The sequence below is a fragment of the Lolium rigidum genome, chromosome 6, assembly GCF_022539505.1.
Source record: "Lolium rigidum isolate FL_2022 chromosome 6, APGP_CSIRO_Lrig_0.1, whole genome shotgun sequence".
Taxonomy (NCBI): domain Eukaryota; kingdom Viridiplantae; phylum Streptophyta; class Magnoliopsida; order Poales; family Poaceae; genus Lolium; species Lolium rigidum.
This window is the reverse complement of record NC_061513.1, coordinates 41,368,240-41,382,140: the sequence shown is the minus strand read 5'-3', so window position 1 is coordinate 41,382,140 and position 13,901 is coordinate 41,368,240. Positions and strand designations below refer to the sequence as shown.

At 48.3% G+C, this 13,901-nt stretch overlaps 1 protein-coding gene across 1 annotated transcript; it reads right to left on the bottom strand.

Annotated features, from left to right (window-relative positions):
* Window positions 1-784: 784 nt before the first annotated feature.
* On the bottom strand, window positions 785-6,788 carry LOC124665451 (phosphatidylinositol transfer protein 3-like). The gene is made up of 4 exons (XM_047202867.1): window positions 6,475-6,788; window positions 1,522-1,780; window positions 1,184-1,437; window positions 785-1,106 (listed from the first exon to the last, which is right to left on the bottom strand). Exons 1-4 carry the CDS (start codon window positions 6,568-6,570, stop codon window positions 990-992), a joined length of 726 nt encoding a protein of 241 aa, XP_047058823.1. The 5' UTR covers window positions 6,571-6,788; the 3' UTR covers window positions 785-989.
* Between the last annotated feature and the right edge of the window lie 7,113 nt (window positions 6,789-13,901).

Below are 13,901 nucleotides of genomic sequence, written 5' to 3'. Positions count from 1 at the left end.
CGAGGCGCCTGGCCTTCTGGCGTTGCTCCTCCTCCGCGAGGCGCCTGGCCTCCTGCCGCATCTCCTCCTCGCGGCGGAGCCTGGTCTTCTCGCGCCGTCGCGCCGGTGCCTCCTCCCGGCGGACCTGCTCGAGCAAGGCCCAGGCCTCGGCGTCCTCGACCTTCTGCCGGGCCTCCTCCTCCATCGCGGAGGTGCGAATGGCCGCCACGAGATGCGGCCACTTCGCCTCCTCCTCGGCCGCGGACAGCGCCAGAGCGGCGTGGAGGTCGGGGTCTTCTTCCGGGGACTCCGGCTTCGGCAGCAGCAACAGCGCGGGTCATGCCAATGCCGCGCCGCCGCGGGCGGCCTCCCCGATGTGGAGACCGCTGCGGTTTCCTCCGGCCCACAGCGCCGGGGGAGGACGGTGACTGCTGTTGGCCTCGCCGTCATTGTCGCCGGGAGCGAACCATCTCTTCGGGGCCATGGCTGCGGCTGCGCGTGCGTGTGGAACCGTCGAATGGAGTGAAGTAGGGAGTGGACTGGACAGGGACAGATCCCTCGCAGTCCACATTTAATATGGCGCCCGCTCCCACCGACAGCTGGGCCCAAGGGAGCCGAGCAGGCGAGCAAGCGGACGCGACCGGACGCCGCGTGCCATCCGCGGCCACGTAAACCTAGCCCAGATTTAGGCCGCGTTTGCGTCGTTCCGGATACCGCGGCCATCCGCATTTGTGGTGCGTGGCCGCGTTGTGCCGCGGATTTGTCCGGTTGGACCCATCCGGACGCGCGGGCGCGGGATGGTGTCCCAAGACAGGGGAGATGCGGGACTCCTTTCCCTCTCCGTGGCCATGTTTATTTTAGGCGGGACTTTAAATTTAGCTGCGATCCACATAGCTTTGCTTCTTCACATATTCCTTTACATTTAATTTTCATATGAAGCACTGTCGAGCCTGAACCCTACACACCGAGACCGAGACGTATGTACTGCGCGCATCGATCGATCTAGGAAGCTAGTCATCGGCGAGTGGAATCAGTGTCAGCTTCCCGCCATAAATCTCCGGCACCTGGCTCTCATCCATTTCCTGCCGCAGCGTCTCATCCAGGTTCTTGTCGTCGATGAACATGATCTACGTGCGCAAACAGTTAATCAACGAGAGAGCGACGTCTAACATTGTTTGAACAATCAGTGGGTTTCTTGCCACACCTTGGCCCTGGTGTTGGCGTCGATGAAGGGGTACACCATCTTCCAGGCCTTCATGAAGATGTAGGGCACGTGGACCATGAGCGCCTTGCCCAGCCTCTCCGGGTAGTAGCTCTGCATGATCTCGATGGTGGCGATGTAGGCCCGGACGTCGGAGTTGGCGTACCCCCACCCCTTGAGGTCCACCACGCACATGAACTTGTCCTGCCCTCGAGGGATCCTGGCGCAGATCTTGTCCAGCAAGTAGATAAGAAATCCTGCACAAACAGAAGAAGATTTTTCATGACATTAACTTGATTACCGAGATCATCCGAGTAAATTAAGGTGAGATGTGTACATACGCTTGTGCTCGGCCATGTCGCGGTTGGCGGAGAAGTGCTTGGCCGGAAAGGCGAACACGACGGGGCGACCGGTGCGGTCGACGCCGCCCATGCGGGCCTTGTCGTGTGAGAGCTCTCCGCGCACCTGTTCCGCCGGCATGACGCCGCCCGGCACGGCCTCCCGCCTCCATGCCACAAACTTGAGGAGCATCGCCGAGGCCTTGCTCACGTCCTGGTCGCGCGCTCGCAGGAACCTCCGGAGAGTCATGTTGTCAACCTCCTGCACGCAGAGGTCCAGCGAGGAAATTACTACTTGACGGATTTGCTGTTTCTTAACAATGTCACACTTCTAAATCAGTTTTGCTAATGATAAACACTTCATTATTAATTACCTGGGACTCAATAGTACTAGAACTGTAAGGACATCTCCAACCGAGCGACCGAAATGGACGCGCTGGGCCGTCCGTTTTGGGCCGTTTGGGTGGCCGAGCGGACACCCGGACAGCGGCCCGCAATGTTAAAATGTAAAAGAAAATAAATATGAAAAAGGAAAATAACAAAAGCGTAAATTTAAACTGGGGTTCATTAAACTTAGGCAATTTTTACACAAAAGAAAGCCCTATATGAGCTTTAAACTATAAAAAAAACCTAGGCCAGGGTTTTCGAGCACGGTGGCCGGCGGTGCGCAGTACTACTCCCACTAGTACTCGTCGTCGTCGCCGTTGATGAGGACGACGCCCCCCGGCAGGGACGCGCTGTTCCGTCTGGACACGCCGGAGGGCACCGGGGACTTCGGCCAGGACGACCACTGCGCCCTTTCCCAGGCGGAGTGCGGGTCCGGAGGGCTCGCCGGCCTGCGCGCAGCGAGCCAGCCGCGCGGCCTCCTTCCGCCGCTGCTCCGCTGCAGCGGCCTTCAGCTCCGCCTCCAGCCGGAGCGCGGCCTGGCGCTCCTCCTCCTCCCGGAGTGCGGCCTGGCGCGTGGCCTCCTCCTGCCGGCGCGCCATGTCGAGGAAGGCCCACGCCTCCGCCTGGGCGTCCTCCTGGGCCTTCCTGGCCATCTCCTCCAGCGCGGAGGCGCGCATCGTCTCCGTGAGGTGCGGCCATTTGGCCAGCTCCTCGAGGTCGTTGAGCTCGCGGGACGCCGCGAGCGCCGCCTGCAGCTCCGGGTCGTCCTCCTCCTCCTCCTGGGGCTGGGGCTCGGGCTGGGGTTGTGGCGCCGCCGCGGGCTCGTTGATGTAGAGGCCGCCGGGGCGGCGGCCAGCCCGCCTAGCAGGCGTGCGCGGCTGCGCGCGAGGCCGCGCCGTCGCCGAGGTGAAGCACGTGCGCCGGCGCGCATTGTGCTCCACCTCGAACCACAAGTCCCAGTTGGGACTTGTGTCACCGTAGGTGGGGTGCTCTCGGAGGTCCGCCGGCAGCTGCGCGCGGCGCCTCCGGATCTCCGCGATGCGGGCGCGGCCGGAGCCCGGGATCGGCGGCACCGGAACCCGATCTGGGCTCAGGTGCCAGCCGTGGGGGAGGTGCACGTCCCCTCAGGGCATTGGGACGCCGGCATCCCAGAACATCTATGCCACCGCTACGGTGACGTAGATCCGTTCACGGATGGGAGGTGCCGGCGGCCCCATCTCGAACGCCGCCGGCGCGATTCGCCGGCTGCTGCCGGCCTCGTGGTCGTTGGCGCTCGGCAGGAACTCCCGCTTCGGGGCCATGGCGGCGCGGAAGCTCGTGCGTGCGGCCGAAGTGGAGAGTGGAGACTGGATAGGGACAGTCCCCCTCCCCAGTCCACATTTAATAGGACTGGGGCATCGACAGCTGGGCCAGCCACGCGGACCAGGCGGACACGCGAGGACGCCGCGTGCCATCCGCGGCCACGCAAACCTGGCCCAGATTTGGGCCGGATTTGCGTTGTTTCGGACGCCGCGACCATCCGCATTTGCGGTGCGTCGCCGCGTTGGGCCGCGTTTTTGTCTGGCTGGACCCATCTGGACGCACGGGCGCGGGATAAGTCGCCGCGTTGGAGATGCCCTAATGTCTTAGTGACCGAGCATTAGGCTGAGGACCTGATGACATTCTTCAGATTCTTGGGAATTATCGTGTTGTGAGTAATACCCGCATAAAAAAATTACTTTCCTAAATCGGATCTAGCCGAACACTCATACAAATTTTTTTTTTGAGGAAATCGGAAGGGGATAACCCCTACCTACGATTTTATTAAAAGGAGGAGCTAAGGCAGCTCAAGAAGTTACAGAACCTGATAAAACCAGGGTTGACAGAGATGCGACTATACAGGAAGAAAAGAACAAGGAAAACAACAAGAAACAGCCTACATCCCTCTCACGCTGCCCAACCTAAAGACCAAAGGGTGAGTGCAACTCTCTCCTCTTTCCTAGCTCTAACCGACCATAGCTTGCATGTGTCGATGCATTGTTGGGCAACAATATGGTTTGAAACCAGCAGATCATCAAAAACCTTTCTATTTCTTGACAGCCAAATGCTCCACAAAGCTGCGGTAATGATTAAATCCTAGGTTTTCTTTTTTGGACCTGCACATCTATTCCTGGCAGCATCAAAAATATCAGAAAGATCAGTTAGACCGGCCAGGTCAATCCCTAGGAGCGTAAGGATTTGGGTAGTATGTGCACAGTTCAACGCAAAGTGCTCCACCGTCTCCCTCGCGTTACACCCAAAGGGGCAACTGTCATCATTAACAATATTCTGTCGTAACAAAACTGATCTCACTTTGATCCTCCCTTTGGTCAGAAGCCAAGCAAAGAGCTTGCATTTTTTTGGTGCGGCACTTCTCCAAATCGAGTCTATACTGACATGTCTTAAGCCACCCCAATTGATGATTCCGTAGAGATTTCTGACGGAGAAAGTATCCGACATATCGAAGCGCCATCCCCTTTTATCACTCTCTGTATATTGAAGTGCGCAGGATTGCAAGAAAAGCAACAACATTTCTTTCTCCTGTGCTGCCCTCTCAGAGGTGATGTGTTTCAGAAGGATTACCCAAGATCCATTCCTCCAACAGTCGGCGACCGAGATATTCGGCCTGGTGGTGTGTACACTTATACAGTTTAGAAGAGAAAAATTTATACTCGTCAGCATCTCAGTGCCCCCTCATTATTTTGTATAGGTCCGGCTGTATGTGCCTTTATTTATAAAACTGGGTGAAAGCTTGTATCGAGAAAGTTTGGCCAGCACATGAGCTTGCGGCTTTAGGTGTAGGTGTAGCTGAACAAACTTTGTGGCTGTCAGACTACCCTACTTCTGTAACCCGTTTGGTGACCGGCGATATAGCCGTGTCTTAATGGAATACGAGTGTTCCATATCAAAAAAAAAAAAAAAAAAAAGGAAGCTTGGCTCTACAACCCGCGCCAGCGTTCTCCCCCGCACACATCCCTACGTCGCTAGCGACGTTTCTAGTGGCCACGAATAGACTCCGCCGACATCCCACAGCCTCCGCCTCCCTCCTGCCCCACTTAGATTCGCTCGTCATCGCCAGGATCGACCCGTAGCTCCTTCTTCGTGCATCGATTATTTTGATTTAGTGCAAAACGGAGCAGGGGGGTTCAATTTGCTGCAAAAACAGAGCTAGTGGCGGACGGAGATGCCGTAAGCCGCCGCGACGGAGCTACGCGGTGCCGCGGGGGAGGCCCCTGAAATCCTGATGGACCAACTTCGGCCGCGGTGAACTTGGTGTACAACCGACGACCGAGGTTGACGTTGAACCTTCGTCCTCTCCAAGCTCCGCCGGCTTTCTTGTAACCCTTTTGGCCGACGTGCAGCTTCGGTACTAGCTCAACATCGCCAACCGACGTTCTCACCTCCTTCGCCCGCCAAGTGTTCAACTGTTTGCCCATGTGATTTTTATTTTTTGCTATTTTGATTTTGGTTCTTTCCATCAAATTTAACATAGGCCGCAATTGCATAATGTAGATGAAGTGGTTGATGGAGTTTATCTTCGATGACTATTCATCGTCGTCGGAGGAAGACCATGATGACTTCGACATGGTCATACCTTGAGCAATGAAACTCACCAACCAAGATAGAGCGGATGGCCACACCAAACTTGTGAGATATTACTTCAACCCAGTGCAATCTATCAGGAGAAGTATTTTCGGCGACAATGTCGGATGCACAAGAGTCTCTTCCGCACTATTGCAAAAGCCGTGAAGAATCACGATAACTGGTTTAAGTTGAGGAGGAGTGCATCAGGGGACATCACTGCAAGCCCATTGATAAAGTGTATTGCGTCTGTTCGAGTGCTTGCCTATGGGTGTTCAACCGATGCCGTTACTACTATGTCCGCATCGGGGAAGATACAGTCTTGTAGACGCATCGAGAATCGAGAGATGCACGCTCACCTGCAAGATGATTTTGTTGGCTAATCCACAGCACATGATAGTTGTGTTTTTTACTTCATTTGAACCGTTTTCCATCAGTTTGGCGTTGAAAACAAAATAGGAAGTTAATTATAGTGCAATGGGTAGAAACTCCTTTCTCTTTAGATGAGCAAATATAGAAAGATAAAAGATACTGCGTTGGATAGAGGACTAAATTATGAGGGATCGGCTAGAGATGCCATATGCGACTCTTTTAGTCAACGATCAATATGTTAAGATGAAGCCATCATCTCTAGGTTAATTTATGTATGCCAAGATCTCAGCGATCTCAACTGCTAACGATTTTTATTAGCGGCGATATTGCCGCCCATAATTTGCACTACTCCCTCAGATTAGTAGTGATCAGCTGTTGTACCTTCTACATGTTCCCAGAGTCCAGGAGAAGAGCAGATCGACCAGCTGGCCGGGCGAGGAAAGGGAACCAAATTTCAGGTGGAGGTTAGTTGAATATTATTTTTTGAAACAAAGGTTAGTTGCACATGCTGCCGGAGATTATGATAATGATAGCAGAGCTATCTGTCAAACAGAGCATGAAAGAAGAAGCGGGGTATCGTGTGCGCCGTGCGCGTACCTTAACATGCGGGTCTTGGGCTTCGGCCATGGCTCTCAGCTCAGCGACCTTGAGCCACTCCCCTTCCCCAGCATCTCCCCCTACGCTGCTCGCCATAGATCTCCTCAGCTCCTCCACCGAGATCTAGGCAGACAACGTCGGGACGCAGCCTACTAGTACGGTGAGTACGCGGAGGAATAGCGGGAGCTAGGATGGGACGAAGACGGTGGCGCAACTCAAGGGAGAACCTTCACCAGTCGAGGACGAGGATAGGGAGCAAGACGACAAGTGCTGCTACGCACAAGCTCGACCAGATGTTAGGCAAGGGAGAGGTGTGCAGTGCAGTGCAGTGCAGGGATTTCTTCGTCTCTTCTGCGTGGGTCGCATTTGTTTTCTTGTGATTTTTCTCTCACCCTTTTTTAGCCATCAATCGAAATATCTTTGCCACTTTGGTAATTGGTAATATGTGTTTATCCTCAGCCACAAATTTTCTGTATCAATTTCTAGTCAAATTTTGGCCAGGACTTTCTTGGCCCATCATTTGGTTACTAACCCAACAAAAGGAAAAATAAAATGAACATTTTTCAAAAAAAAAGGAAAATACAGTGAACAAAAACGGAAAGCACCATGTGCACATGAGCACATGTGCTTCTTGGACTTTTGGATTTTTGAAAATGTTCAAAACCTCGCTCTTTTATGTTTTCAAAAATTATGGCATTAAATATGTAGATAGATTTAGACACGAGGAGTGTAGTCAAAAAAGTCCCATTAAAAAATACTTTGTATTTTGGAAAATACAAAAAAGACAAATTTCTAACTATAAATAGTAGTACAATAGTACGTATACTTTGTCAGTATACTGTCAGAAATTTGTCTTTTTTGCATCTCCCAAAATATAACGTATTTTTTGACGAGACTTTTTTGATTCCAATCCTCGTGTACACATCTATCTACATATTTAATGTCATAATTCTTGAAAGCAGAGAAATATGAGAATCTGAATTTTTCAAAAATCCAAAAGTGTAGGGAGCACTGACTCCCATGTGCACAAAATCCTTGTCCGAACAAAAAGAGCTATATATATGCGGGTCAAAGTGAATAGATTCAACAGACAACCAAAAAAACACCTTCGCCAAAATTTCGTTTAGATGTTCGAGATTACTTTATTTCTCGGTTTCTAATTGTGTGTAAGGTGATAGTTAATGTTTAAATTACGATCTTGCACAAGAGCTGTACGGTTCAAAAGTGTGCAAATTTCAAAAACCATAATTTTTGTAGCTAGGGTTTCACAAAACCTCAACTGAAAGACACTTTCCCCCCGAGAAAGCCACGCTTCTGTCCATTTGAAAGCATCTCCAACATGTGGCAAAGGAAGCCGATTTCTTTCAATGTTTTCTGAGGACCTACCGGACTTGAATTGAACCATTTGGAAGTTTCCATGCTTTAAACTTTTGACCAAAATTAGTTTACAAATTCAAACTTATCTACAAATCCAAAAAAATATAGTAGTTTGTTCCGTCGGTGAACTTGGATTAATTAAGTTACTATAATATTTAAGTTTAAAAAATCCATATTTTGATTAAATTTTGGGGAGAAGTTACAAGAGCATCAATTCAACTTGGAAAAATGATGTGAAATTTCCCAGTTTACTCACTACTCGTTGTTTCAGTTACTGGATTTTTCATTTTTTTAAAGAACAATTTTGGCTGGAAGTTACAAAAGGGCCAAACGTCAAACCGACTGCCAAAGTGGGCTCTCATTTTTCTGGTTTACTCACTACATGTACTAATCCCTATAAATTTTTCATATTTTCTAAAAGGATTGAACTTGGAACTAACTGTGGAAAAAATCTAAAAAAGTATGAAAACTTTCGAACGTCAGTTCATGGACGATCCAGTTTGTGGGAAAAAACTAGAGAGAAACATGCCACCTTTGCCACGTGGACATGCCTATTGTGAACGTGCTATCAAAATTGTTGGCAAATTGGCCAATTCACATCCTTTGGGTTCTTTGAAACAACTAATCCAAAAGTTGTTTTTTTGCGGAATCCTAGCCCTAGTCATGGTTTAGTGAAATTTGCTCTTTTTTACGAAATATATTTGACAACCATCCAAACCAGGCTGCAGTTTCAACTATATCGTTACAACTTACAAAAACAATAACGTCCATCTTGATCCTATATCAAACCAATCAGCAATACTTTTCTGGTTTGCTTACGCTTGATCCTCACTTTATTTGCAACAAGGATGGGGTAGAGGCTTCACGAGAAGATATCTAGTGCTACCACCTCTTTGCATGCTACCGTGCTACCGTACAAAAAAAAACGTATTTTATACGTGTTAAAAAATTATACGAAAAAATATGAGTGCTCATGAAGCATGTCCCTACAACATCTCAAAATTTCATATCCAAAATCGACATGGACACTGAGAAACAAAAAAGAGAAAATCAGCATGAATAGTGCTACCTAGTGTCACAAAAAGACAAATCAGAAAATGACACTATTCATGCTTCAAAAAGACAAATCAGAAAATGACACTATTCATGCTGATTTTCTCTTTTTTATTTCTCAGTGTTCATGTCGTTTTTGGATATGAAATTTTGGGATGTTGTAGGGACATGCTTCATGAGCACTCACAATTTTTCGTATAATTTTTTGACACATATAAAATACGTTTTTTTGTACGGTAGCACGGTAGCACCTAAAGGGGTGGTAGCATTCACAAGTACTAGGAAGGTTGCCGCCTCGCCAATGGTGTTAATCTTCTAGTTGTAAGGGTATATTGCCCATATGTGTGGTTTTGGTAATTAATGACAACCCCTATGGACTAATGTTTTTATTGAGTTTATATGAAGGAATATTCCATAGGTACTACTTGTACTCCATATGTTGGATTCAAGTATGGATGCCATGAAGATAAAGATATACCTTGTGTATTGGCATTAAGATCATCGGTTAGAAGATACAATGTTGAGTCGTGCAAGTTCAAGATGAGCATCTCAAGTGGATCACATGCTTGAAGCTTGCCGTCCATTTGGTGACATTGGACATATGAAGATGTGCATCAATGGAGCTTTCCCATCATGGTGTATGGGGGAGCATTTGCGAGTCTTCACGAAACAACGATGATCAAGTAAGGCATTCCGGCTTGTGTAGAGCTTGAAGAGTTATCATCAAGATTAAGCGGGATGCGCAAGGCACAGGTATGACCTTGATAGGTTTTCCTTTTACCGGTCTCAAGGTGGTTGATGGAAGACCGGATTATAGGATAGATAGCCGCACTATTAAGAGGGGCTTTCGGTTGGGTAACTTGATCACATCGTCTTAGGGAGCTCAACCCTTTGCATACTTTGCATATACTTATTGCTTCTTGGTGTTTCTCTGTGTGAGGTTCTTGTGCTTATTGCTAGCTTTACAACAAGCTCAAGTTCATCGAAAACGGAATCCGCATGCATCTTCTATTGCGTTTTCGAGTTTGGACGTCTTCACCGTTTTTTTGTTGGGGTTCTATTCGTCGTTATCTTTCCAACAAAATTGGTTTCATGTCATTCGGGGTTCGGGAGCAAAAGTTATCAAGGAGAAAGGAAAAAGGAAAAAGAAGAAAAGAATAAAAGAAAAAAAGAGGAAGGGGGCAGCCGGCCAGACTGGCCCAGCCGCCGGCCCACCCGGTCGAAGACCGGCCCCGGCACCGGTGCCATCCGGCCGGGATCCAGTGGCCTTTGGCCCATGACCGGCCGCTGGCCCGATCCACGACCGGCCCGCCCGGCGTCCCCTCCGGCCCGACCGGATTCTTCCCTGGGCCGCCTTCGCCCCGCGCGGCCCACGCGGCTCGCGCAGCCCACACGCCCGCGCGCCCTCGCCCTAGCCGCCGCCCAGCCGCTCGCCCCGCTCGGGCCGGTCTTCTCCGCGCGGCCCATGCGCCCGCCCGGCCGGGCACGCCGGCCCGACCGGGCCAGGCACCGGCCTCCTCGCCGCGGTTCCGGTCGGCCGGATGGGCCGCCGGCTGAGGCGATTTTTAGCCCGATTTGCTTGCTTTTTCCTCTGTCTTTTCCCCCAACGAGTATATTTGCTCCCTAGCTATAAATAGCCCTTTCTTCCACCTTGAGTAGCTAGTTCTTCCTACTCTCTCACCTCCATTGTTGCTATTTGAAGAACTTGCTCTCCCCCTTGATTCCTCCAACCATTCTTGCTCATATTTGAGGATTTGAGAGAGGAGATCTAGATCTACACTTCCACCAAACCGTTTCTTCTCTAAGTGAGGGAATCTCTTGGGATCTAGATCTTGGAGTCTTTGGTTGACTTTCCCCTTGTTCTTCCTCTCCAATCTCATCCTAGCATTCGTTGCTTTGGTGGGATTTGAGTGTGAAGGACTTGAACACCTCCGGTGTTCTTGCTTTGCATCATTGCATAGTTTTGAGCTCTCCACCACGATTAGTTCGAGTGAGAGACCGTGAGCTTGTTACTCTTGGAGGGTGACCTCCTAGTTGGCTTGGCGGTTGGTGCTCCGGTGATCTCTTCAAGAAGATTGTGAAGAGGCCCGGGCTTCTCCTTCGTGGAGCTTGTGAAGTGGTTGTGGAGCTTGCCATCTCCGGAGCGGAGGAAAAGCTAACCATAAGGAAAGGGCCATTATCCTTCGTGGGTGTGGTTCGGAGAATAGGGTGAGCCTTCGTGGCGCGGGAATCCTTCGTGGGACCTCCACTCCTCCAAACGTGACGTACCTTGTTGCAAAGCAAGGGAACACGGGAATACATCCTCGTCTCCGCGTGCCTCGGTTATTTCTATACCCGAGCTCTCTTTCCTTGTGATAGCCATCGTGCTTGAAGTACATATATCTTGCTATCACTTGTGCTACATATATCTTGTGCCTATCTTGCTTAGCTCTAGTTGCCATTGTTACACTTAGTTGAGCTTAGCATATTTAGGGTTTGTGCTTGTAAACTAAACATTAGTTTAATTCCGCATTCTTACAAGACAAATCCGCAAGAGTTTGTAATTGCCTATTCACCCCCCTCTAGGCGACATCTCGATCTTTCAATTGGTATCAGAGCAAGGTCTCTCCTTGTTTAAGGTTTCACCGCCTTGAGAGTAAAGATGTCGGCTAGTAACTTAGTGCACAATGACACAATTATATTTGTTGGCACAAATTATTTTTTGTGGCGAAATTGCTTGCTTTGCAAACTTCGGACCTTGTGTCCAAACATTGAGCAATTTCTAGATGTAGGTTTTTCTCCTCCGATGGACCCTCAAAATCTATCTTTGGAGGATGAGAAAAACTTACATCTTGAAGCTCTAGTATCTAATGAGCTTTTATTCTCCTTGAGACCCGATTTTCGTAGGTTCTTGATATATATAAAGCGAAAGTCGTCTCATGAGATGTGGATCAAGCTTAAAGAAATGTTTGGTGGATCCATTTCTCATTTGGTCGATGGTGTCTCCGAGGAGCTCTCTTCCCCTTCACATCATGAAGAGCTCCAAGTTGCTTCCACCTCCGGCCGTGATGATATATCATCTACTTCCACTTCACCAACGTGTTGCAAGACACAAGGTAATGATATGGTGAGTGGTGAGGGAAATTGCAATGTTGATATTGTGCTCAATATTGATGACTCTTCATCTCTATCTCATTGCAACGTTTCCTCTTTGGACTTAAACACATCGAGCATTGAAAATAGTCTACATGCTTGTGTTGATAGTCCTTGCATATCATGTCTAAATTGCTTACATAGATCTCATGATGATATGCTTGTCTTGTCTTGCTCCCATAATCAAAATGCTTCTATTTCCTCTAGTTGCTTGTTGACTAACAATGTAGAGGAAACCGAACACTCTATGGATCAAGACATGTTTTCAAATGAGGATTCAAGAATTTCTTCATCTTCATCCTCCGGTATGCACATGTGCCTTATGGCAAATGGATCAAAGGTATCTTCTACTTTGACTCCTAACACTTCCTCTAATGATGAGAGTGATGATGATGATAATGATGAAGAATATAATATCTTGGTGCATAATATGGCAATGGTATATGCTTCTCTTCATGGTAATAAAGAAGCTCGTGCTAATCTCGAACACTCTATGGATACCTTGAGTAAATATAGGGAAACCATAGTGGAGTTGGAGTCCCATGTTGAAAATGGGGAAATGAGATTCACTCTCCTCAAGCATGAGCTAAAAGATGAGAAGCATACTAATTTTATGCTTACACAAAAAATTGAATCCTATAAGCATGAAAATGAGAAAACTATTGTTGATGTTTGTGCTACTAACTCTACTTCTTGTGAAGCATCTATCTTAAAGGAGAATGTTGAGTTAAGGGCTCAACTTGAGTTGCTAACTAGCAATTATAGGGAATTGGAAGAAAGTCATAAAAAGCTCTCGGGCTCTCATGATGACCTTCTAATTTCCTATGATAGGCTAAAGTTAGCTCATGAGGCTAGTATCACTAAGGTAACATCTTGTGAGCCTCATGTGGACATTAGCACAATCTCTACTACAAATGCTATATTGCCATGTGCTAGTCCTTGTAATCCATCTAGTCAAACTAGTGATACACCTTGTGTTGGATTACTTGCCTTGCCTTGTTGCTCTAACAATGAAGCTTCTACTTCCTCTAGTACTTGTATTTGTACTAACCATGTAGAGGAAATAAAAGAGCTCGAGGCCCAAGTCCTTTCTTTGAAGAAAGACTTGGAAAAGCGCCATGAAGGGAAATCCACACTTGACAAGATGCTAAGTGTGCAACAATCCCCCAATGACAAGAGTGGACTTGGATTCAACTCCAATAACAAGATCAAGTCCAAGAGCAAGAACAACAAGAAGAAGGGCCAAGACAAAGTCAATGATTCGGCCAAGTTGGTTTGCTTCAAGTGCAAGGTTGAAGGGCATCATGTTAGATCATGCCCATTGAAGAAAAAGAAGCACTTGAGTGAGAAACAACAAGGGAAAAGGCCACAAGGTCAAGGTCAAGAGCAAGAACAACAAGAAGAAGGGCCAAGACAAAGTCAATGATTCGGCCAAGTTGGTTTGCTTCAAGTGCAAGGTTGAAGGGCATCATGTTAGATCATGCCCATTGAAGAAAAAGAAGCACTTGAGTGAGAAACAACAAGGGAAAAGGCCACAAGGTCAAGGTCAAGCTCATGCTCGACCTCAAGTTGAAGATAGGCCACTTCCCAAGAAGAATCAAGACATTGTTCCCCAAGAGAAGAAATCAATAAAGAAGAGAAAGGGGAACACTTGCTACTTATGCCGTAAGAAGGGGCACTTTGCTTCTTCATGTTTAGGTAGTACCTTATCTAACTCTATAATTGTTGATGATGATTATTCTCTAGGGAAGGATAAGGATGGCAATGTGTTTGCCAAGTTTGTTGGAACTCAAAGTGGTCTCAAGAAAAGGACCATTTGGGTTGCCAAGCCTATTGTGACTAACCTCTTAGGACCCAACTTGGTT

Coding starts and splice junctions, on each gene's coding strand:
- LOC124665451 (XM_047202867.1), bottom strand. CDS start 6,570: ATGGCGAGCAGCGTAGGGGGAGATGCTGGGGAAGGGGAGTGGCTCAAG. Junction 1,781..6,474: donor CCCAAGACCCGCATGTTAAG/GTACGCGCACGG, acceptor CTCTGCGTGCAG/GAGGTTGACAACATGACTCT. Junction 1,107..1,183: donor ACGCCAACACCAGGGCCAAG/GTGTGGCAAGAA, acceptor TTGCGCACGTAG/ATCATGTTCATCGACGACAA.